The sequence below is a fragment of the Biomphalaria glabrata genome, chromosome 1, assembly GCF_947242115.1.
Source record: "Biomphalaria glabrata chromosome 1, xgBioGlab47.1, whole genome shotgun sequence".
Classification (NCBI taxonomy): domain Eukaryota; kingdom Metazoa; phylum Mollusca; class Gastropoda; family Planorbidae; genus Biomphalaria; species Biomphalaria glabrata.
This window is the reverse complement of record NC_074711.1, coordinates 75,960,594-75,984,514: the sequence shown is the minus strand read 5'-3', so window position 1 is coordinate 75,984,514 and position 23,921 is coordinate 75,960,594. Positions and strand designations below refer to the sequence as shown.

The 23,921-nt window shown below is 37.5% G+C and overlaps 1 protein-coding gene across 5 annotated transcripts in view; it reads right to left on the bottom strand.

Annotated features, from left to right (window-relative positions):
* Positions 1–23,921, bottom strand: part of LOC106073067 (serine-rich adhesin for platelets-like) — a 93,665-nt gene that overhangs the window by 39,689 nt on the left and 30,055 nt on the right. For 4 of the 5 annotated variants that reach the window (XM_056015035.1, XM_056015029.1, XM_056015053.1 and 1 more), the window contains exon 2: positions 193–432. In XM_056015035.1, coding sequence (XP_055871010.1) covers positions 193–432 — 240 coding nt within the window. Of the gene's footprint in view, positions 1–192; positions 433–23,921 lie in introns of those variants that run through there. The other variant, XM_056015072.1, reaches the window with a different exon arrangement.

Genomic DNA, 23,921 nt, shown 5'->3' with positions numbered 1-23,921 from the left:
TGTTTTTATTCATGCAAAAAAGTCAAAAAAAAAAAAAAAAGACTCGAGAAAGACGTCTCGAAACATTTAGAACAAGACGTAATAAAACGCCTTTTTCAAGAGAATCTCGTGATGCTTCGCGCGAAAAGAAGGTCGTTCTTATTGGGTTTTCTTTTTAATTGGAAAAAAAGAACTTTGACCATTCTTGCTTACCTATAATCGACAATTATATCCGTTCTTTGGCCGTTGGGTAAGATCACATCCAGAGTGACGTTTCCATCCACACGGTCAGAGCCCTGGTCGTCAAAGCTGACTTCCGAGGAGCTCTGCTGGAGCGGCGGCGTCTTCCCGTTCTGCACCACGCCCCCGTTGACCTCGCCATCCTTTGACAAGGCCGGTGGAGTGGAGTTCGGGGCGGGCGCCCTTGGCTTCACCGCCCCACTCATCGGTTTACTGAAAATAGAAGAGTGGCCTTGAATTAGACAACATGCTACTGAAAAAAAGGGAACATAGGAAATCTGCAATTTAAAAAAGAAGGAACAATAGAAATATATAAACTCATTCAGTGTCATGTCTAGTCCACTCGAGTTTCGTAGATATTAAACCCCATGAAACTTCTAGTGACTTGAAGAGGGATTCATTGCGCCTTAAAGACCGGGTGCTGGAAGATTCGTCTATGTCCCTATGTGATTTCAAAACCCGCTGTATTGCAATGCTTATGCGTCAGGTTTCAACCTCTTGGAAACTTTATGAATGGGCCACTTAGATGACATCTCCTGTAACTTTACTCGCTAACTTATTCCATAGCATTGCTTTGAACCGTATCAGCAAGGTCGAGAGAGGGACCAATAGGTATGGTCAACATATGATCGATTTAGCTAAGTCCCGAGGAGGTTCCCTTGAAAGGAATTTTTGGGCGCACCTATTGTCGCTCTTCAGGGAATGAACCCTAACAATTTCTAACACACCATGCTAGTACTAGTCATCTAAGTAAAACTCACAGCTCACATTAAAATGCTGATTTTCAAAATAAATAATAAGGGAGGTAACCAGCTTCAGGGGAAGTTAATATGTTAAGATTTAAAATAATCGGCGACTAGATTAACGCTGGGAGGATGAACTTGCTTATCAAGCCTGTACTACATAGGCAAGGATAGTTTTTAAAAGACTGAGTTTTTTTGTTCGAAACATTTCAACGTACTGTGGGATATTAAAGCCTTTTTCGTTTTGTTTTAACTGCACCATGTGTAAAGGGATATTTATGTAGGATACTTTTTTTGTAATCGAAGTTTTAAACGTATAACGATAGTCAATGATAGCATAGAAAGATATTCATATACAGAACAAAGAAAAGTTTTAAACTATCAACACTACACCAAACATATGTGTACTACAAACCAGTCTTTGACGAGATTCGAACCCTTAGCCTCTCGGATCGGAATCCAAGCGCTTTACCACTTAGCCATCAAGCCCCTTAATATTATGAAATGTAGATTAGTCTATGTGCTCTAACTAGATAGAATGTAATAAGTAGATTAGTCTATTTGCTCTAACTAGATAGAAAGTAATAAGTAGATTAGTAGGCCTATATGTGCTCTAACTAGATAGAAAGTAATAAAACGGATAAGACTATTGCTTTAGAAAATCCACAAGTCTTTCTTCTGTATACATTATATCATAGTCCAGTAATAACTATTATGTTCTTGTCAACTCAACAATTATCACTCCGCTACTCAAATGCTGACACCTTATCCTTTTTTGTAGAATGTTATAGATTATGTTATTTATTGTATATCAATCTAGTACCACTAGCAGTAGAAGTACCCTTACCATAATACTGCAATGTTGTTAAAGAGTTTTGAGAAACGGTTGGACACATCCCACAATACAAAGTCATAACAACTCACCAGTTTTATTTTTAACAATTGTCTTTAACTTATTCTCTTAGTGCTTCAAACTGATAAATTGAGTCATTAAAAGAGCTAGAATTTCTAAACGACTTGTTATTTCAAAGGAAAGTAAAGGGTAAATAACCTGTGATATGTTACTTATAAACCCTTAAACTGAATTATTCCCCTTAAACAATCTCGCCTAAGGTTTATCAAGGACATAACAAAGATAGCTTCCCTATTTTATGAAACTCTAAGCCGCATCACTTTTTATGCTCGTATCAGTTCAACTACATTGTGTTTCTACTAAATGTTATCTGCTTTAAAAAGCTTTCTCTTTCAATTACAATGTTAACAAAAATGTGATTTATAAAATATACACTACAGCGAAGATATATCTTTTACACTTACGAAACAGTGTCAAAAGAAGATTATTTATTTAAGTTATAGGAACACTGCTATATGTAATTTGAATAAACTGCTATCAAGGGATGGTTTAAAAAATAGTACAGTTTATGAATATTGTTTGGTTCAGTTTGTTTTGATTGAAAAGAAATGAATAGCAACATTAAGATGTTTAATTCCTCCTTTGACATTGACCTAGATCAGCGAATGTTATTTATAGACTGATTTGAAGAATCAAGTCTAAGATTTTAAAATTATATTTCTTTCAATGTGTTTTAAAGGAGAGGGTGAGTTGCGGAACAGATAAGAAGAAATGGGGGGGGGGGGGGAGGAACTTGAACGTAGGTCTATTTTAAAAGGAAGTTCCATTTTCTCAGAAACGATATTGAAAGAGTTCCTGCATAATGATTGTATGTAATTATCATACAAGAAAAACGTATCGATTCTGATTTAAGCCGATTCCTTCAGAAGACAAACAACCTGAGCTTAGAGTTGATACCTTATGATAAATCATTTGAATGTTTCATGTGTTCCTAAAAAAATGGCATGAACTAGATAACACACGATCCTAAGCCTCATTCCTACAATGCCTCAATTCTAGCTCGGCACACACACACCAGGAGTTCGACTAATTAGTTCTGTGGGTTGAATAATGGATGTCTCTATCCTGGGCCGGCTAAAATAAACTCGTTTGGTCGTCGCAGGTTTAGACAGACACATGGAATACGAAGTGTACTTTTGGTTCGGTTGTTAGACAATAAACAGGACTCACCCGTATGAAAACGTTGCTGTGAGAGTGTTAAATATAGAACTAAGATAAGAAGAACTCTATTCAAAATGTTTTGAAAATGTTAATTGTTAAAATTATTTTGTTATCTTTTCGTTTAAAAAGTTTTTCGACACATTAATACGAATCAAATCAACCTTCTAGTTAATGAATCATTCATTGACAGCCTTGAGTCGTAGACGTAAAGCAGATATTCTTATGGCTATTTTGGTGAGACTATTTCGCGTATTTGGCTTGTGAAAGTACAACCTGGCTGTGCGTTCCAGGAGCCAGTCTTTTCCCGTTCGGCTTTTTTTTTTTTATGTCAGCTAAGATAATTGCTACTTTGTTGTCCATTGAATGTCGTTAACACTAGGCGGCTACTTATCTGTGTGTCACTAGATAATACATTGGCAAGGTTCTACTTTATAGTTGAAGGGAGAGAACAATAAAAGAGTTTCTACAATGTTGTACTTTACACGTTTCGGATGTTCCTTCAGATTTGAAAAAAAAAAACATATCGTCCTTGACCAAACCTCCAGCAGGACGACGGGGAGGGAGCAGGCATGGTATGAAGCTAGGACCAACTAGACCAGTGATGTCCAACATAAATCGACCTGCGGGCCTTTTAAATTTCCGACACTGGTGTCGCGGGCCACACAAAGGAAAGGTACAAAAACGAAATAAAATTGACCTGAAACTATTTGATTAGAAACCCGGGGATCTAGCATTTACATTCATTACGTAGGACGTCATCATCTTCTTTTTTGAAGTAACGTCTGTATCATATAAGATAAGAAGATATTATTATCATTTTTTTTTTCATGCGTCAGAAAAGGGCTTTATTTCTCTACTAAAAATATGAGCAAAAATTGTAGCTAGCTTTACCAACGACCAACGACTCATATTCTTGACTCTTTTTGGTAAATATTCACATTAATCTTCCAATCTCTAGACGTAGTTTAACAATTTTTTTATTCAAATGACGTCGAATTCGTTTTATAATTACGTTTCTTTTTTTTTAAACAGCCAGACTTTATTGACAACTCAATATATTGGCTTATTATCATGTTCTGCCAAAAAGTAAAGGTTTCGATGAATTCTACATTAAGAGTCCAATTTCATTAACGCACAAATGTTGTCATGGTACCAATCAATTGGAGAAAAATTGAGGACCCTAACGTAGGTAAAGAGACATTTTTCAACCTTTTCTTTAGGGGGTGGGGGTAGCGGATTTTATACGTTTTGTGCCGACATTTCGGCGGGCCGGATCTGGCCCGCGGGCCGTATTTTGGCCATCACTGAACTACACCATCAGTACGCATACCAAACGACTAGGTATTCATCTTATTTGTTCTTAAACTTTGAAATAACTAGCAGTCTTTTAATGGGGGTATAAGTTTAACTGGAAGTACAAAGATGTCGTAGGCCTACATCTGATTCTATGACCGACGGTTAACGAGACTGTCCTTTTGGCCAGCCCGTGCAAGATTTAGACTTGAAAAGGCACTAAGTTCTTTGAGATATAGGGCCCTTTAGGGACACCTTTATAATTCCAGATATTAGATGATAGTGCTTGTATTTCCTATAGATAAATTCGCCCTGTGGCCAGCAGAACGACCAATCCCTTTTCCTTTCCCCAAATGAATTAATGTTAGGTACCAATTAGAGTTGGTTGTACTTAGGGACGTATTAAAAAGCATAAAATTCAAAGCCTCAGTTGTCACCGACATTCTAACCTGAGACTCTTTGGTTCGGAAGCCAAGCGCCTTACCACTCAGCCACCATGCCCCATGGTTCTTGTTATAAAAGGTGTATATTGTTATACTATTTAGCCTAAGCAAACATCTTGAAGATTAAAGGACAAAGCAAATGATGTACTGGCCTGTTGTTGTCAGGGAGTAGGTTGACTGTTGCTATAAATACGTGTCACAGTGACTCGAACATCTATATGTCACACTGACATTTAGTACGTAAGTCTCAACAGGAAAAATTACTACTATGCACGTTTCCTTGTAGAATCCGAGGCCCCTTCACCTCTCAACTAGGTAAGCCCAATCAAAGGTCCCCATCACTGGTTTAGCTAGACCCAACGAGAGGTCCCCATCACTGAGTTAGCTAGACCCAATCAGATGTCACCATAATTGAGTTAGCTAGACCCAACCAGAGGTCCCCATCACTGAGTTAGCTCAGACCCAACCAGAGGTCCCCATCACTGAGTTAGCTCAGACCCAACGAGAGGTCCCCATCACTGAGTTAGCTAGACCCAATCAGATGTCACCATAATTGAGTTAGCTAGACCCAACCAGAGGTCCCCATCACTGAGTTAGCTCAGACCCAACCAGAGGTCCCCATCACTGAGTTAGCTAGACCCAACCAGAGGTCCCCATCACTAGGTTAGCTAGACCCAACCAGATGTCACCATCACTGGATTAGCTGGACCCAACCAGACGTCCCCATCACTGGGTTAACTAGACCCAACCAGAAGCCCCCATCACTGGGTTAGCTAGACCCAACCATAAGTCCACATCACTGGGTTAGCTAGACCCAACCATAAGTCCACATCACTGGGTTAGCTAGACCCAACCAGAGGTCCCCATCACTGGGTTAGCTAGACTCAACCAGAAGTCCCCATCACTGGGTTAGCTAGACCCAACCATAAGTCCACATCACTGGGTTAGCTAAACCCAACCAGAGGTCGCCATCACCGGGTTAGCTAGACCCAACCAGAGGTCGCCATCACCGGGTTAGCTAGACCCAACCAGACGTCGCCATCACCGGGTTAGCTAGACCCAACCAGACGTCGCCATCACTGGGTTAGCTAGACCCAACCAGACGTCGCCATCACTGGGTTAGCTAGACCCAACCAGAGGTCGCCATCACTGGGTTATCTAGACCCAACCAGAGGTCGCCATCACTGGGTTAGCTAGACCCAACCAGAGGTCGCCATCACTGGGTTAGCTAGACCCAACCAGAGGTCGCCATCACTGGGTTAGCTAGACCCTACCAGTAGCTAGACCCAACCAGAGGTCGCCATCACTGGGTTAGCTAGATCCAACCAGACGTCGCCATCACTGGGCTTAGCCCAACCAGAGGTCCCCATCTCTGGGTTAGTTAGACCCAACCAGAGATCCCCATCACTGGAATAGTTAAGCTCAACCAGAGGTCCCCATCAATGGACTAGCTAAGCCCAACCAACTCTAAGCTAGAGTCACATTGTTTCGTGACAACGAGATTCAGTTCCAATACATTAATGATACAGAACCCTTCTCCTTTCTTTTTATTTTTCTATATCTCCGATGCACAAATAGCTTTTCCAACGAGGATAAATATAGATCTATATGTAAAACATGTTTATTTTTCCATTGTATTAAAGCACGACTCCACCATGTTGTTAGAGAGAGACAAACAGAAAGAGAGAGAGAGAGAGAGAGAGAGAGAGAGAGAGAGAGAGAGAGAATGTGTATCCAACTTATTAACACAATCAAAACAGTTGAACATGCCATTAAGTGGGCGCGGCTGCTTTACGTGATCTTGTGTTTTCCTGTAATTTATTTGTTCACTAATCGACTTGTTCCAAAGGAATGAGAGTGTAAACCTAATCGCTAGCCAAGTCTGTCACAGGAATTTAGCAATAATGGTTTACGATACAGTTCTATAAATTGTCCAAACCTTCCCACAAAGCCCTCAGATGACCTTTACATCATCTGTCCTATAGACCACAAGGTCTGAAAAAGGGAACTTAACTACCTTTTTTTACTATATATATATATATAGAGAGAGAGATATGGATGTTGGATGGACAGATAGATAGATAGATAGATAGATAGATAGATAGATAGATAGACAGGCAGACAGGTAGATAGATAGATAGATAGATAGATAGATAGATAGATAGATAGATAGATAGATAGATAGATAGATAGATAGATAGATAGATAGATAGATAGATAGATTAGTATTGCCTTTATTCTCACAGAAAACTCTGTCACCAGCTCATCTTTTTTTTTCTTTAAAGGCTATCGGAATGGGAATAGGGGGAGGGGATGTGAAGAGAAATTTTAAAAAAAGAAAATAGGTGTTCGTACTGACAAGGTCATCAAGGTCTTATGACATATTGCTCACATTATCTCACGTCGCTGTCAGCTCAATTACACGCCCCTTGACCTAATCATGTGTGCCTGGGATGCTGGCAATAAAGTAGGCCGGAAATGATGTGCGAATGATAAGAATAATAGTCAAATATTCAGGTAAAAATGTAAAGCTGGTGGGGGGGGGGGGTGAGATAAAACAACGAGGTCATCTAAAATCGTCAGTGGAGTTAATTGATCAATGTATTATTTCTGGACAGTACATTAAGAGAACTGGGATACAATACTTCTCTTCGGGGGACAGTACCGTTAATAAATGAGTTTCTTGTTCATGATAATGTAGGCTATTGTTCAAGCCAAGATAACAGTGATTCCTGTAGCGGCTTTAAAACAATATTAAATGGCAGAAACAAAAGCAATGAGCAAGAGTTTGCAAATAAATTCCAACATATTGTTACAAATGAACAGTGATAGGTAGAGGTCAACGTATGACCCCGGCGAGATGACACAGCAGCTAGTGTTCCCTGGAATCTACATGTACAAACAAAGACAGGATGTGACGTGTCCACACGTGTTGTTCCAGGGGACGAACAGATCTAAGTAGGGGGACAGTTACTAATGAACAGTGACAGATAAAGGTCACTACGTGTGACCCCGACTTGATGACACTGCAGCGAGTGTTTTCTGGAATCTACATGTATAAATAAAGACAGGATGTGACGTTTCCTGACATGTTATTCCAGAGTGTTTGTGCAACTTTGGACAAGCGATTAGGGACTCTTTATAAGCCAGAGAGTTAATGTGAAAGTCAGTCGTATGGAGTCGTGAGTGAGCCGTTACAGTCGATACAGACGATGTAAGACGTGTGCGGCTCTGTGGAAGAGAAATGTGTACGACTCGATGCAAGTTAACTAGGGTAGAGTTAACTGGAGTGGACTACTGTCGTTAAAGTCTATACAGCGAACTACAGTGGACTTGAGCCGTTACAGTCGATACAGTCGATGTAAGACGTGTGCGGCTCTGATGTGGTAGACTGGAGTACGACTTGGTTCAGCTTTGGGAGACCTGGAGCGACACTGGGAAGTGTGTCGTTGGTCTGTTCTGTAGAATACGGCTCGAGGAAAGTTGAGAAGAGATGAATTGCAACGAAGTGAAGAGATGCAGTGCAACGAAGTATAGCTAACTGTAAACTGACAGATATTGTACAGTCTTCTACGCTACATGTTACAGTAATGTTAGAGTTAATAGTCATTAAAGTTATATGAAACTGAAAGTTTAGTCGTCAAGTTCTTTACAGTGTTTTTATTTGTGTGCCTACTAATACTTCTAGCCAGAAGATTCAGAAATACGTAACAATTGGTGTCAGAAGTGGGATGTTTCTGGCTAGAATGTGTTCCATCAAACTTCTTATTGAACTTGACATGAAAGAACTTAGACAAGAGCTTCGAGAAAGAGGTCTACAGCTAAACGGAAATAAGGAAACGCTAACAGCACGTCTCAGACAAGCCCTGTTGGAGGAAGATGAGAATCCGGACACTTGCCAATTTGAAATCAAACCTAATATGACTGAGCTCCTGAGAACTTTGCAATACAAAATAAACTCGGTGAATGAGAGCATCAAGGAGATAGAATCAGAAATCAACACTCGATTTTCTTCATTTAATCATTTGACCAAAGCCATGAATGAAAATGAACAAATAGCTACCACGCCCAACAAGACAGAAGAACAAATAAAAGATCAAACGAGAATCATGATTAATGAGCTGCTGAACACCCAGCAGTATCAGATTGAGTCGACTGATGAAAGAGCTACACCATTGATGAACAGCGAACAATTGTCCAACCAAGGATGTGGCGATACAGACAATTACGATAGGCATGTTGGTGATGGTTGTGCTGTCTTTGACTGTGATAGCAAACCAAATGAATGTGGCCCACAAGAGATGAAAAGAGACGATAGCTGTTATTGTTTCAACGAGAAGCTGAATGAGACAGTTGAAGAAACAAGAGAAGAGACCTATAGTTCAACCGAAGATTTTGCTAGAGATATACCCGATATGAGTACCTCAACCAGCCAGACAGAACAAGACAACGTTGGGTCTGCGTCCAAGCCTGTTGCTGTGGGCCTTAAAGACTTCTGTCTTCGATCTGCCAGTGTCTACGAGAGGAACTCGAAACTTGATTACTACAACAATGCGTTTGACAAGAACTGTACGTACGTAGCTTTACAAGAAGACTGTGAATGCCAAGAAATACACCAGCAAGGTCTGGACTTAACAGAAGCATGTCCAGCTGTCAAGATCAGCGCGAGAAGCCCTGGTGAAAGTCAAGGAAACACAATAGAATCTGATGCTGAAGTAGATGGACCTTTGCACGTTGAATGTTATCAACCTGCCCCACAGTCGAGTCCTCCAGACTCGGATGAAGGTGATGACGTGTTTGACACCTTGCCTTCAAGTGGACTTGCAGCTCATTCGCAAAGCACCCATCAAAGAATAATGCTGAAGCAACTTGTTAGATCAACAGTCTTGATGACTACAGCTATGAAATGCCATACCTTCCCATGTGCTAAGAAGCTGCCATCAGCATTGATCGACAAGAAAGCAAGCCAACGACAACGACATCAACGCAACCAAAGAAATATCAAATTGAGGAGGAGGCGGAGAAAGCGACACATGCAGAGTGCAACGTGGATGGCTCCAACAAGATCAAGATTCAAACCCACCCCTTTTCCCACTGATAGACCCCCACCTGCATTTATGAAACTCCATAGACCATGTTGTTAGAAAACAAGCCCACCACTTCTCCCACTGATAGACCCCCACCTGCACTAATGAAACTCCAGAGCCATGTTTTTAGAAAGATTCTGTCCGGGACCATAAACCAAAGAAGAAAGCCTTACGAATCAGTTGAAAGTGTGAAGCCACTAATGAATAATCTAAGAACATTCCTCGTGAGAATAGGTTGATGAAGTATAACAGAGGTTTTAGAAGAACGCTAATTAAGTCAGAAGCAAGAAGGACAGAAAAGAAGTAGTTTAAGATGTCAGAACTGTAGTGAGTAACCATCTGTGACAGAACTGTACAAGAAGATCAACCCAACAAGTCAGTTGCTGTTGTTTAAAAGAAGAGCATGTGAATATTGCTGTACTGTGATGAACTTGGTCATCTCTGAAGAAGCTCTGTAAAAAGATACTTGAAAATGTAAAACTCAGCGAGTGAAGTACGAACTCTTTAGAATGCTGCCCAATGTCGTCATCTGAAGGTCGATGTTTCCATACCAAGATTGAAGAAAACATTTGTGAGGACCTGCTGAAAAATGAGGATTTGGCTCCCATTCTTCTATGGAAAGAAGATGGACAACGGCCAGATTGAAAGAACATCTCTGAGAAGGGGGCAACCACCAAAGCTTCCTACTTGATCGTCGATCGATTTCATCAGTATCGTGATGAAGTAGAATCTGTTCGGGACGAACAGATCTAAGAAGGGGGCAGTGTTACAAATGAACAGTGATAGGTAGAGGTCAACGTATGACCCCGGCGAGATGACACAGCAGCTAGTGTTCCCTGGAATCTACATGTACAAACAAAGACAGGATGTGACGTGTCCACACGTGTTGTTCCAGGGGACGAACAGATCTAAGTAGGGGGACAGTTACTAATGAACAGTGACAGATAAAGGTCACTACGTGTGACCCCGACTTGATGACACTGCAGCGAGTGTTTTCTGGAATCTACATGTATAAATAAAGACAGGATGTGACGTTTCCTGACATGTTATTCCAGAGTGTTTGTGCAACTTTGGACAAGCGATTAGGGACTCTTTATAAGCCAGAGAGTTAATGTGAAAGTCAGTCGTATGGAGTCGTGAGTGAGCCGTTACAGTCGATACAGACGATGTAAGACGTGTGCGGCTCTGTGGAAGAGAAATGTGTACGACTCGATGCAAGTTAACTAGGGTAGAGTTAACTGGAGTGGACTACTGTCGTTAAAGTCTATACAGCGAACTACAGTGGACTTGAGCCGTTACAGTCGATACAGTCGATGTAAGACGTGTGCGGCTCTGATGTGGTAGACTGGAGTACGACTTGGTTCAGCTTTGGGAGACCTGGAGCGACACTGGGAAGTGTGTCGTTGGTCTGTTCTGTAGAATACGGCTCGAGGAAAGTTGAGAAGAGATGAATTGCAACGAAGTGAAGAGATGCAGTGCAACGAAGTATAGCTAACTGTAAACTGACAGATATTGTACAGTCTTCTACGCTACATGTTACAGTAATGTTAGAGTTAATAGTCATTAAAGTTATATGAAACTGAAAGTTTAGTCGTCAAGTTCTTTACAGTGTTTTTATTTGTGTGCCTACTAATACTTCTAGCCAGAAGATTCAGAAATACGTAACAATATGAACATTTTGTTTGAACAAAGTCAAGATATAGAGCCTAGAATCTTGGAGTTTACCTAACTGGGGAGTGGGGAGAGCTAATTTTAGCTGTATCCGTGGTCAAAGGTAAACAAGTAGGTAGTGAAAGCTGAGCGGACTACCGGGATTCGAACTCAGGAGCCTCGGTTTAGAAGCGAGAGGTACAGGCTTCAGTCGTCCGCAAACTATTCTATTAACGTCATGGCAAGTGAAATCAATTGATGGCCAAGGTGAAAGTGTCCGTGAAGGATGAAGAACATGACCTTCTGTCAGCCAGGCTGGTCAATTTCATCCGAACGACTATTGATCGAGGGATCATTGCGCGGTAGTGACAGGCCAGGAAAGTTTTTTTTTTTTTTGTTTTTTTATTATGGAGAGGGCTGAGGTGGTTTGCTATCTCGTGACGTCAAGAAATGTTTTGTGACTTCAAGAAGCGGTGAGGCAAGTAGAACCATGACATCGGAGACAAAATCGCTACAATGGTAAGGATTGTACAACAACATTGTAATTAAACAAGATTACAAAGACAGCTTGTGTTTTCACACAAACTCAAACGCGGCCCCCGAATGGTCCATCCATTGGTTATCTGTTTGATAATCAATGCAAACTTGTTTTTTTCTTTCTTCCAGAGTTTCTCAAATATTTTCCAAAAAGTAGGCCTACTATTTGAAACGTAAAACAAGATACCACGATTTTAAGAACAGATAAAATCATTAAATCAACCATATTGTTATTTTGGGTGCTATTGTTAAAATGAACAACAATATTAACAATGTTTCAAACTGGAACTTTAGAGTCACTGATAACTTTCTCAGCGTTACAAACAACAATGATATCCTAATAATAATAATAGTAATAATAATAATAATAATAATGTTGTAGAAGATGGTCCCATCTCTCAAAGCAGTGTATAATATGGCAGTCTTCCGGCTTTAATACCTTATACCATGGCCACTACATGTAGCTCTGGATTACAGCCTAAAGTTGACATAGGATATATCAAGAAAGTAACTCTCAATGCGGAGTTTTAAAACCTTCACCTCTAGGCTTTTGTTTTTCTTTTCAATTCTCAAAGTAGGTTTCACTAGCTATTCTTCACTTCTAGCACCTTAACCTATTCTTTAGTCTGTTGAACCGTCGGGGGAGGACGCAATCTGTCGACGGCCTTTCTCTATTCCTCTCTTCTTTTTTTTTTTCCTAGAAGTTCCCTGCAGGTGTTTGCGAGCCCCGAGGACCTTGTGATAACCCCATTTTTTTAATCACGATATTAATAGGTAAGTAGTAAATCTATCGACAATTAAGTGCTGAACATGAGACTAGCCTCTTCCCTGCACATATTGCTACTCCATGAGGCGGAAGTGTTGGCTAAAATACAGGACACATAAATAATGGCGCTAACAGAATGTACAGAGTGCCAGAAACTGTGGTCTGAATAAGTAACTGACATGAAGAGGAGATTAACAAGGAAAGAAATGAACTTATGTTTTGTTAAGGTAAATCAAGTAACCTTATGTTTTGTTAAGGTAAATCAAGTAACCTTATGTTTTGTTAAGGTAAATCAAGTAACCTTATGTTTTGTTAAGGTAAATCAAGTAACCTTATGTTTTGTTAAGGTAAATCAAGTAACCTTATGTTTTGTTAAGGTAAATCAAGTAATAGAGGCGTACTGAGCAAAACGTGCACCCGGGACAAGTTACTTTATTGGCGCCCCCCCCCCCCCCCATTTTCCAGGAATAACACATAGAAATATAGGCTGCGTGTGGGTGGCGCCTGGGGCATCATATCCTCGTCCCCCCCCCTCACTACGCCTCTGATCAAGCAAGCTTATGTTTTGTTAAGGTAAGTCTTTATATTAGTCTGAAAGGAAGTGAAATCGTCTGTCAAGAGTTTAATGAGGGGCGAGTTCCAAACATTTAAAGCCATGACTAGAATTAGGGGTAGATTCAAGAGAGTTAGTGAGGAAAAAAACAAGAGAAAACATTATGAGTTCATTAAATGTGTACTACTCCGGGTCAAATCTCACTTCTCCACGAACATATGATGAGTCACGTGTACTCTAAATGGCATTTTCCTCTTTTCCTTTGCTCGTGAGTATCACGTGATGTTTAGGAACCGCTTGATTGGTCAGTACACGCACAAGAACTGAGTTAAGATTTGTGTTTCTTTATTATAGTTATAGCCTCTTATTGTGTAGTTATAGTTCTGGAGACTTTTTACCCCACGGGGCTTTCCTCATGTTTATTTTATTAATACTTTGATTGGGGCGCTCATTTGAGTTTTTAGCTAAGTGTTCGATAATTGCTTTGACGTCTAGAGATCAAAAGACGTTTTATTATTATTGTTATAGCTGGTCTCGTGGAATAACTTTTTCTTGTTAGTCCGACAATATCTAGGGCTAACTAGAAAATGGTTATGGCATTTTTTAAAGATGGACAAGAGTAGATCAAATAAATGAAATGATATTTGGCTATGGGACACAATTATTAATTAATCTTTTTAAATACCCTAAGTATTCTTATATTTAAAAAAAAAACAATAATATAATATTTTTCTTCCATAGCAAAATAAGAGCTTCTTTCTTTTTCCGCATATTTTTTTTTGTCAGTTCAAAATGTCAAAGTGACATTAAATATAATCAGATTATAGATCTATAGATTCAGCAGACCGTCTTTCCCACACCGTAACCATAAAGGACAAAAAAGTGACACTAACAGCTGCTTCTGATAGAGTGTGCTATTTATGATGTATTTGATGTTCTCAAATGTTTAGATTTGTTATTGACCAAACAAAATTATCCTAGATGTATGCCCAGTGTAGACATTGCAAAGCAGGCCAGAAATGAGCAGATCTAGTGGTAAGAGAAGACAGCAACATTTTTCTAAGCTGTCGACGACAGCATTGCTGTGTCTTCTGCACGGAGGACAATCCTCGAAGTGAATTTCGCTTTGGTTCTTTGTGAGGTGAGAAGCATTAATAAAGAAAGGCCAATGATAAGGTCAAGGATAAAGTCAAGGATGAGGTCACATCGTTATAAAACCTAGTAAATGTACGAGCTCGCGTGTCTGTATCCTCTAATTTAGTATTGAGCTCCATTCAGTGTTTCAATATCCTGGAAGTATATTGACTCGTACCCTGCGTGTGCAGACGACAATAGAACTTAATATCTGACCAAAAGATAACAATGTTAACAAATATAATTTCCTTACTAAACAGTTATATTCATGTTCCTTGTTTGTAATGTCACAACTAACGTCTACCCTCCCCCCCCCCCCTCTTTCTCTTCCTCTTCTTTTCTTGATCCCACACATAGCTGGGTATAACCATCTTTTAGGGCTATTTCCAGCTAGATCTGAGTTTTATTTTGAATAGGTGATTGTATCAAATGGAATCTTTTCCGTAATGTATTTTGGAATAGCAAGGATAGATTTAAAGCACTGTCATTTCCTCGTCGTCTGCATCTCGATATGCATTGCATTCCTTATGTATTAAGATACAGTAACAGAAAACGATCTGCAAAGCGGTTTTAGGGAACATAAAAAATGCCCCCCCCCCCCAAAAAAAAAATAACAAGAGGAACATAAGAAAAGAGTTTGGAAATAAAAAGACAAACTAAACAATGGGGACAAACTGGATCATCATTGTTGCCAACGAAATAATAAGAACTAATTACACTACAAGCGAAAGAGATGATACATCATGGTCAACCTTTGGAACTACATCCAGACTTCCTATACACCGGACACACCGGATGCACCCAAAAGGCTAGCTATAGTTATCCGCCAGAAACATGATTGTTTAAGTCATACTGATCCAAGTTTAAAGGCTGGCATTTAGTAAATAGTCAATTTAATATGTACTGGTATTGCAAAAGTTCTGAAAATATAAACACCTGCACGAATACACACAAACACACTATGTTCAAGTATTTAACATTAGCTACGTCAAACTTGGAGTAAAGACGACTTGTGTCGTAAGACGTCTCCTGCTGTAAGACGTTGTGTAGTGAAAGAAGCCTCCTGGTTTAAAAGATGACTAGTGTCGCAAGACGTCTTACGGTGTAAGACGTCTTATGGTGTAAGACGTCTTATGATGCAACTATTCTCTTTGGGATGTCCAGATCACTTGACCACAATTTCAATGCCATGCACCACCATAAACCAAACGAGGTTAAAGGCAACAGCGAGTATAACAAACATAAGAAAAGTTTCTGTGTTGATATTATAAGCCATAATTCCAATAACTAGTCTTCTTTATTAATAATCACATGCATACAAATACATGTAAGAAAGACTTTCTATATATGATCTTCCTGGTATAAACACATGTTAGCATGAACTTCTTAATTTAAGCATTTATGGGCACTTACACCAATATATAAAACTCGTAAGTATGAACTTACTTATATTAGTTAAATACGTGTCTCTGTCTGCATTTTCTTCAGTTGACCAATAAAATCCTTCAGTGCAATCAAAAGTTGCCAACTCAACTCAACTAGTTTTTTTTTGCTTAAAGAATTTAGCACACATACAAAGATGGGAAAACCTGGCCAACTGTTACTCTGCCTGACGGCCAATCTGTCAATCTTGTTTTGGGAGTTGAGAAGGTAAAAAAACAAACTAGGTTACCTGGCAACTGCATCCTCAGGTCTGCACACACACACACATGTTGGTGGGTTTGTTTCCCGTTGGTCATTTCTCCTCCCCCATCCCACGTCTATCGCCATTGTCCAAACAATTCGTCACGATGGGGATATTTCTTTCGTTTTTTTTTAAATATAAATCTTGTGTGTTTTAAATTCAAATTTCTATTTCAGAAAAAAAAAGTGAAGTTTGGAAACTATGGTAATGGGACAGCCTCGTTTTTTTTTCTTTGTAGATCTCCTTTGAATGAAGGTTTTTATATAACACGCACACATGTACAGTTGTTTATTTATATATGTCAGTCAGTGTGGCTATGTGATTGATGAGATTATTGTTTAGCATATGTCAGGGTATAGATCTAGCTGGAGTTAGATAAAAGCTAAACTTGGTTCAAACTTCTGCCTGGTCGTCTGACATGCGCCCTGGACTGCTGCCTCGAATTCCGGATTCGAACCATGCCCACCGACATCCCACGCCGTCCTGCGAGAGGTTTGTACTACGTTTTTCTAAGGCGAGTGTTTGAATACCCGACAAAGAAAACTCGCCATGCCCCGACTAAAACTAATTTAACCTTCCTTGAAATAAAGTTATGGTTCAGCGGGGGAAGGGTGAGTGTAGAACACCCCTAGCTACCTACAGCCCCCCCCCCCAGGTGTGTCATTGACTGAACGGCCTGTTTTGTAGATCTAGACTTCATAATAACACAAAGCCATGTCAGGAAAAAATAAACATCACTATAGACAGTTTTATAGTATCAGCTTACTTTAACATTACGATACACAGGCCAGAGACTAGAATAGTTTTAAAATTATTGAAACTTAACTTCAAAATCGAAAGATTTAGCTCAATGCATAGACATAAATAAATATAGACTGAAAAAGGAAATAACTTCATGTGACTTGAAAACATTTATATTTATTGTTGTCGGATTTCCGAATTCTGAAAAGTTGCATGATCTTCAGTCTTAGAGATTAAACAAAACTATACTGCTCATAAATGCTGTATAATAAAGTACACAAAATTGCAAGTCACAGATTTTCGTTTCATAAAACTCTTTTATCGGCCAGTCTATATTTATTTATGTCTATGGCTCAATGTTACGTAACTTATTATAGAAATTGAAACTATAAGAAAAGTGACTTTGTTATGCAGTTCAATCCGTTTAATACATTGGGTCATATCAATAAGCCCTTGGTACCTACAAAGTTGTTTCAAAAAAAAAAAGTTGTAGCTTTAGTTTCTTCTTGTTTTACCACAAAGATAAGAAAGTATACACCCATAGTATTATTATTACTACTTCTACTACTTCTATTATTATTATTATTATTATTATTTTAATTTGAAATTAATTAATAAAGGAAAGGGAAGGGATTAATAGTACAAGGAGCTCAGAAAAACGAGGTATTTTCACTCAACAAAAAACGTGCATGTATTCTAGAAATACTAGCAGCTAAAACTAGTCAAACATCTAGAAATACTAACAGCTAAAACTAGTCAAACATCTAGAAATACTTGCAGTTAAAACTAGTCAAACATCTAGAAATACTAACAGCTAAAACTAGCTAAATCTAGAAATACTTGCAGTTAAAACTAGTCAAACATCTAGAAATACTAGCAGCTAAAACTAGTCAAACATCTAGAAATAGTTGCAGTTAAAACTAGTCAAACATCTAGAAATACTAACAGCTAAAACTAGTCAAACATCTAGAAATACTAGCAGCTAAAACTAGTCAAACATCTAGAAATACTAACAGCTAAAACTAGTCAAACATCTAGAAATACTTGCAGTTAAAACTAGTCAAACATCTAGAAATACTAACAGTTAAAACTAGTCAAACATCTAGAAATACTATCTTATCTTATCTTATATAATACAGACGTTACTTCAAAAAAGAAGATGATTACGTCCTACGCGTCATGCATTTAGTCATGCATATTAACCAATGACTTAAATTCTGCCAAGTCACTGGTTTTCCTGGCTAGCTCAGGCAACCCATTCCATGCTCTAATAGCACTAGGGAAGAAGGAGTATTTGTACAAATTTGTCCTAGCATATGGGACGAGGAATGTGCCTTTATCTTTGTGTCTTTCAGAGTATTTTATTAAATTTTGTTTTTGTATTTGAAGATTATGGTTCAGTGTTTTATGTATTATTGCTACTTTACTTTTGATCCTTCTGTCCTGAAGGCTTTCTAAATTTAGTGATTTTACTAAAGGTGTTACTCTAGTCAAATGTGAATATTCGTTTGTTATGAATCGCACTGCTCTATTTTGTGTCTGTTCTAGTTTCTTAATGTTTTCTTGAGTTGAAGGGTCCCAAACAGAGGATGCATATTCTATTATTGGCCTAACCAAGGTTAAATAACATTTTAGTTTTATGTTCTTATTTGATTTATAGAAATTTCTTTTAATAAATCCTAATGCTTTGTTTGATTTTTTTGTAGTTTCATCAATATGTGGATTCCATGACAGTTTTTCATTTATTATAACACCTAGGTATTTTGCGTTTTTAGTCTGTGTTACTGGTTTGCCATGGATAAGATAAGTGGAATTAATTTGTTTTAGTTTTTTTGTTACTCTTAACAACTGACATTTTTCTGGGTGGAAAGACATGCTCCAATTTGATTCCCATTTCTGTAATTCATCTAATTCTCTTTGTAAAATATCTGTGTCTTGTGTTGTTTTTATTGTTCTATATATTATGCAATCGTCTGCAAATAATCTGACTTTTGTTCCTGAAGTAATGCAATTTGGTAAATCATTTATGTAAATTAAAAATAGTAGTGGACCCAAGACTGTTCCTTGAGGTACACCTGAGTTTACTGTTATCGGTGTTGATTTAGAGCCATTTATTATTACAGTTTGTTCTCTCCCTATCAGAAAGTCTTTAATCCACTGATGCAGTGGACCATTAATGCCGAAATATTTTAATTTTTTAAGCAAACTATGGTGGTGAACTTTGTCAAAAGCCTTAGAAAAATCTAGTAAGATAGCATCTATTTGTTCGCTATTATCTACTAACAGCTAAAACTAGTCAAACATCTAGAAATACTTGCAGTTAAAACTAGTCAAACATCTAGAAATACTAACAGCTAAAACTAGCTAAATCTAGAAATACTTGCAGTTTAAACTAGTCAAACATCTAGAAATACTAGCAGCTAAAACTAGTCAAACATCTAGAAATACTTGCAGTTAAAACTAGTCAAACATCTAGAAATACTAACTGCTAAAACTAGTCAAACATCTAGAAATACTAGCAGCTAAAACTAGTCAAACATCTAGAAATACTAACAGCTAAAACTAGTCAAACATCTAGAAATACTAACAGCTAAAACTAGTCAAACATCTAGAAATACTAACAGCTAAAACTAGTCAAACATCTAGAAATACTAACAGCTAAAACTAGTCAAACATCTAGAAATACTAACAGCTAAAACTAGTCAAACATCTAGAAATACTAACAGCTAAAACTAGTCAAACATCTAGAAATACTAACAGCTAAAACTAAACATCTAGAAATACTAACAGCTAAAACTAGTCAAACATCTAGAAATACTAACAGCTAAAACTAGTCAAACATCTAGAAATACTAGCAGCTAAAACTAGTCAAACATCTAGAAATACTAAAAGCTAAAACTAGTCAAACATCTACAAATACTAAAAGCTAAAACTAGTCAAACATCTACAAATACTAAAAGCTAAAACTAGTCAAACATCTAGAAATACTAAAAGCTAAAACTAGTCAAACATCTAGAAATACTAACAGCTAAAACTAGTCAAACATCTAGAAATACTAACAGCTAAAACTAGTCAAACATCTAGAAATACTAGCAGCTAAAACTAGTCAAACATCTAGAAATACTAGCAGCTAAAACTAGTCAAACATCTAGAAATACTAGCAGCTAAAACTAGTCAAACATCTAGAAATACTAAAAGCTAAAACTAGTCAAACATCTACAAATACTATCAGCTAAAACTAGTCAAACATCTAGAAATACTAGCAGCTAAAACTAGTCAAACATCTAGAAATACTAGCAGCTAAAACTAGTCAAACATCTAGAAATACTAAAAGCTAAAACTAGTCAAACATCTAGAAATACTAAAAGCTAAAACTAGTCAAACATCTAGAAATACTAACAGCTAAAACTAGTCAAACATCTACAAATACTATCAGCTAAAACTAGTCAAACATCTAGAAATACTAAAAGCTAAAACTAGTCAAACATCTAGAAATACTAAAAGTTAAAACTAGTCAAACATCTAGAAATACTAAAAGCTAAAACTAGTCAAACATCTAGAAATACTAACAGCTAAAACTAGTCAAACATCTACAAATACTATCAGCTAAAACTAGTCAAACATCTAGAAATACTAAAAGCTAAAACTAGTCAAACATCTAGAAATACTAAAAGTTAAAACTAGTCAAACATCTAGAAATACTAAAAGCTAAAACTAGTCAAACATCTAGAAATACTATCAGCTAAAACTAGTCAAACATCTAGAAATACTAAAAGCTAAAACTAGTCAAACATCTACAAATACTATGAGCTAAAACTAGTCAAACATCTAGAAATACTAGCAGCTAAAACTAGTCAAACATCTAGAAATACTAAAAGTTAAAACTAGTCAAACATCTAGAAATACTATCAGCTAAAACTAGTCAAACATCTAGAAATACTATCAGTTAAAACTAGTCAAACATCTAGAAATACTAAAAGTTAAAACTAGTCAAACATCTACAAATACTATCAGCTAAAACTAGTCAAACATCTAGAAATACTAGCAGCTAAAACTAGTCAAACATCTAGAAATACTAAAAGCTAAAACTAGTCAAACATCTAGAAATACTAGCAGCTAAAACTAGTCAAACATCTAGAAATACTAGCAGCTAAAACTAGACAAACATCTAGAAATACTAACAGCTAAAACTAGTCAAACATCTAGAAATACTAACAGCTAAAACTAGTCAAACATCTAGAAATACTAACAGCTAAAACTAGTCAAACATCTAGAAATACTATCAGCTAAAACTAGTCAAACATCTACAAATACTAACAGCTAAAACTAGTCAAACATCTACAAATACTATCAGCTTAAACTAGTCAAACATCAAAAACTTTTTTTTTGATAAAAATAAGTTTGAAAGTGGATGGACTCATTGATGTAACACATGAGCAAGTAAAAGAATACAGAAACATTTCTTGCGCCATCTGTTGTAAATTCATCGGTTATCTGGCACACTTCAAAGGGAAACAATGACGATAATTTCAATATATTATAAATAGCACAGATGGAGTTTGAAGAGTATTTGTGATTATAATCAGTTCTTAGAGAATTTTAAAAAATCTCCTTTATACCTTTTTGACACAGACACATGTTCATTGCAACAACAGCTACATATTGGTCTCCCCTTACTTTCTTAAGGCCCCTTGAAAACTTTCAGATGCCTTAATAGTAACTCGAGTGTCACGTGATCAACTAGGGCCTTCTTTTTTCTTCGTGTAGATCTAAGTGCTCGCACTTCGGGAGAATCTCGTTTAAGAGAAAGACGTTAAGTCTTTTAAGGACTTTCAAATCCCTTAAGTATTTCTCAGTGGTTTTCTTGGTGCGACACTCACAGGTCGACTTCTGTGTATGTCCCCCTCAACACCCCCCCAACACACACACAAGCACCTCCTCCGTCCAGGACAAGAAAGAACAAAGTGATTGCGTACTTCTGCTTTCTGTCTTTCTTGGTTGCTACTAAAGTCAAGGGAGGCGCGGTGGCTGAGAGGTAGAGCGCTTGGCTTCTGAGCCGGTTTCGAATCCTGGGATTTTAATTTCGGGATCTTTGGGGCGCCTCTGAGTCCATCCAGCTCTAATGGGTACCTGAAGGGAAAAGTAAAGGCGGTTGGTCGTTGCGCTGGCCACATAAAACCTTCGTTAACCGTAGGCCACAGAATCAGATGACCTTTACACCATCTGCCTTATAGACCACAAGGTCTGAAAGTTGAACTTTACTAGCTTTTACTAAAGTCAAGAAACGATTCACGCCAGAAATGTGAATAATAAACATGCACCCCTCGAGTCTGCTCATATTTGAGAAATAATATTTTATAACTGCCTGACCAAAAAAAAACGCGACAGCAAAAAAAAATTGTTTACAAAATAAAATGTTTTTTTTAAGTATGTCTATACCTATGGTCTATATTACATTAACCTGTGCAATGAGCAGTAAGTTTTTGATTTTAATAGAAAGATAATCAATTTAATTGTTAATAACGAATCATCCCAATCTTTAGTTTTAATAATGCCACAATAATTGTGAGACAACAGTGTGGTCTAGATTTTTTTTTTTCTTCAAGTAAAATGTTTGTTTGTAAACATGTTTTACATAATTTGGGTGGTCCTTCAGATTTTTAAAGATAATTACATTCTTGCCCTAGCTCACGCAAGACGACGGTGGAAGGCAGCGGGCAGGCTTCAAACTCGGGACCGTCGAGGCGACAGAACAACAGTCCATGGCTCCTACCACACGACCATGCAGCCAGGGGTGTTAGCTATTTCAAATTCAAAGAAGAGCTTACGTTTTTTTTTATTCTAAGAAAATATTTTTACTGTTCAGTTCCGTGACTAGTTTGTGTACAGGTGAAGAATTTGTTTTATATAATTACTAGCCTGACATTACCCGCGGCCTGCGGGTCTAAGTTTGTGTTTACAAATTAGTGGATTGGATTTAGATGTGTGTTAAACTTAGCTAATGATCCTTTCAAGTTTTTTTTTCTTTCGCTACGAAAATAAAATTAGTTTTGCGAAAATGGGTTTACCCGAGGCCGATACATTGAAATCTATTAAAAACGAAAAGAGCGATAGCTTTGTTAAATGAATGGGATTATAAAGTAAACAATTAAACGAAATAATTTTTAGTACGCGATTCATGAAGGAATATAGATCTAGGCCTATCTCAACTCGGCTTCGCAGCTTTTGTAAACGAATGCAGTCTCTTAAAAATAATGCTTTAGAAAACCAAATTTGAATGTTTATTTGATCAAAATATGAAATGAAAGGACTATAATTAGCATGTTCATGTGTTAAAGTATAAAATTATCTGTGCGAAGAAAAGTTTTATCATCTTAGAGTTGAATTAGAGTTTTAGATCTAGGGATGGATTTTAAAGTAAACAATTAAACGAATTAATTTTTTGTACGCGATTTATTACGGTATTGTCTAATGAAAGAATGTTCGTCTGTAAATCTATAGTTACATATATAAGGAACTAATTAATGTAAAAAATGATTTTGAAACACAAAATTGAAGGTAAATTTTATTATATAATGAAATCAAAGGATCTTCTTTTGTATTTTCATGTGTCAAAGTAAAAAACTATGTGCGCAAAGTGTATTTCTTAAAATTAGATCTAGGTCTAAATCCTTTCGATCTTTTCTCATGTCAACATTGTAGACATGGCCTAGATCCATAAATTACTATAGCTTTTATAGAGTCGGACAACTTTATTTTTTTTTAGGGTCTTAAGTTTGTTTTAGGGCTACGATACATACACTAAGGTCTAAGTTGGTACCCAAGAATCATTCCTGCCAAGTTTTATCAAGATTGGTCAAGCGGTTTTGATGTCTATAAGTAACATACATACATACATACATACACCTCACATTCTACTTTATAATATAAAGAAGAAAAGTAAGAAGCACATGAGCGCAAAACTGTTCGGGCTGCCATTGCCTGTAGAACAAGTTAT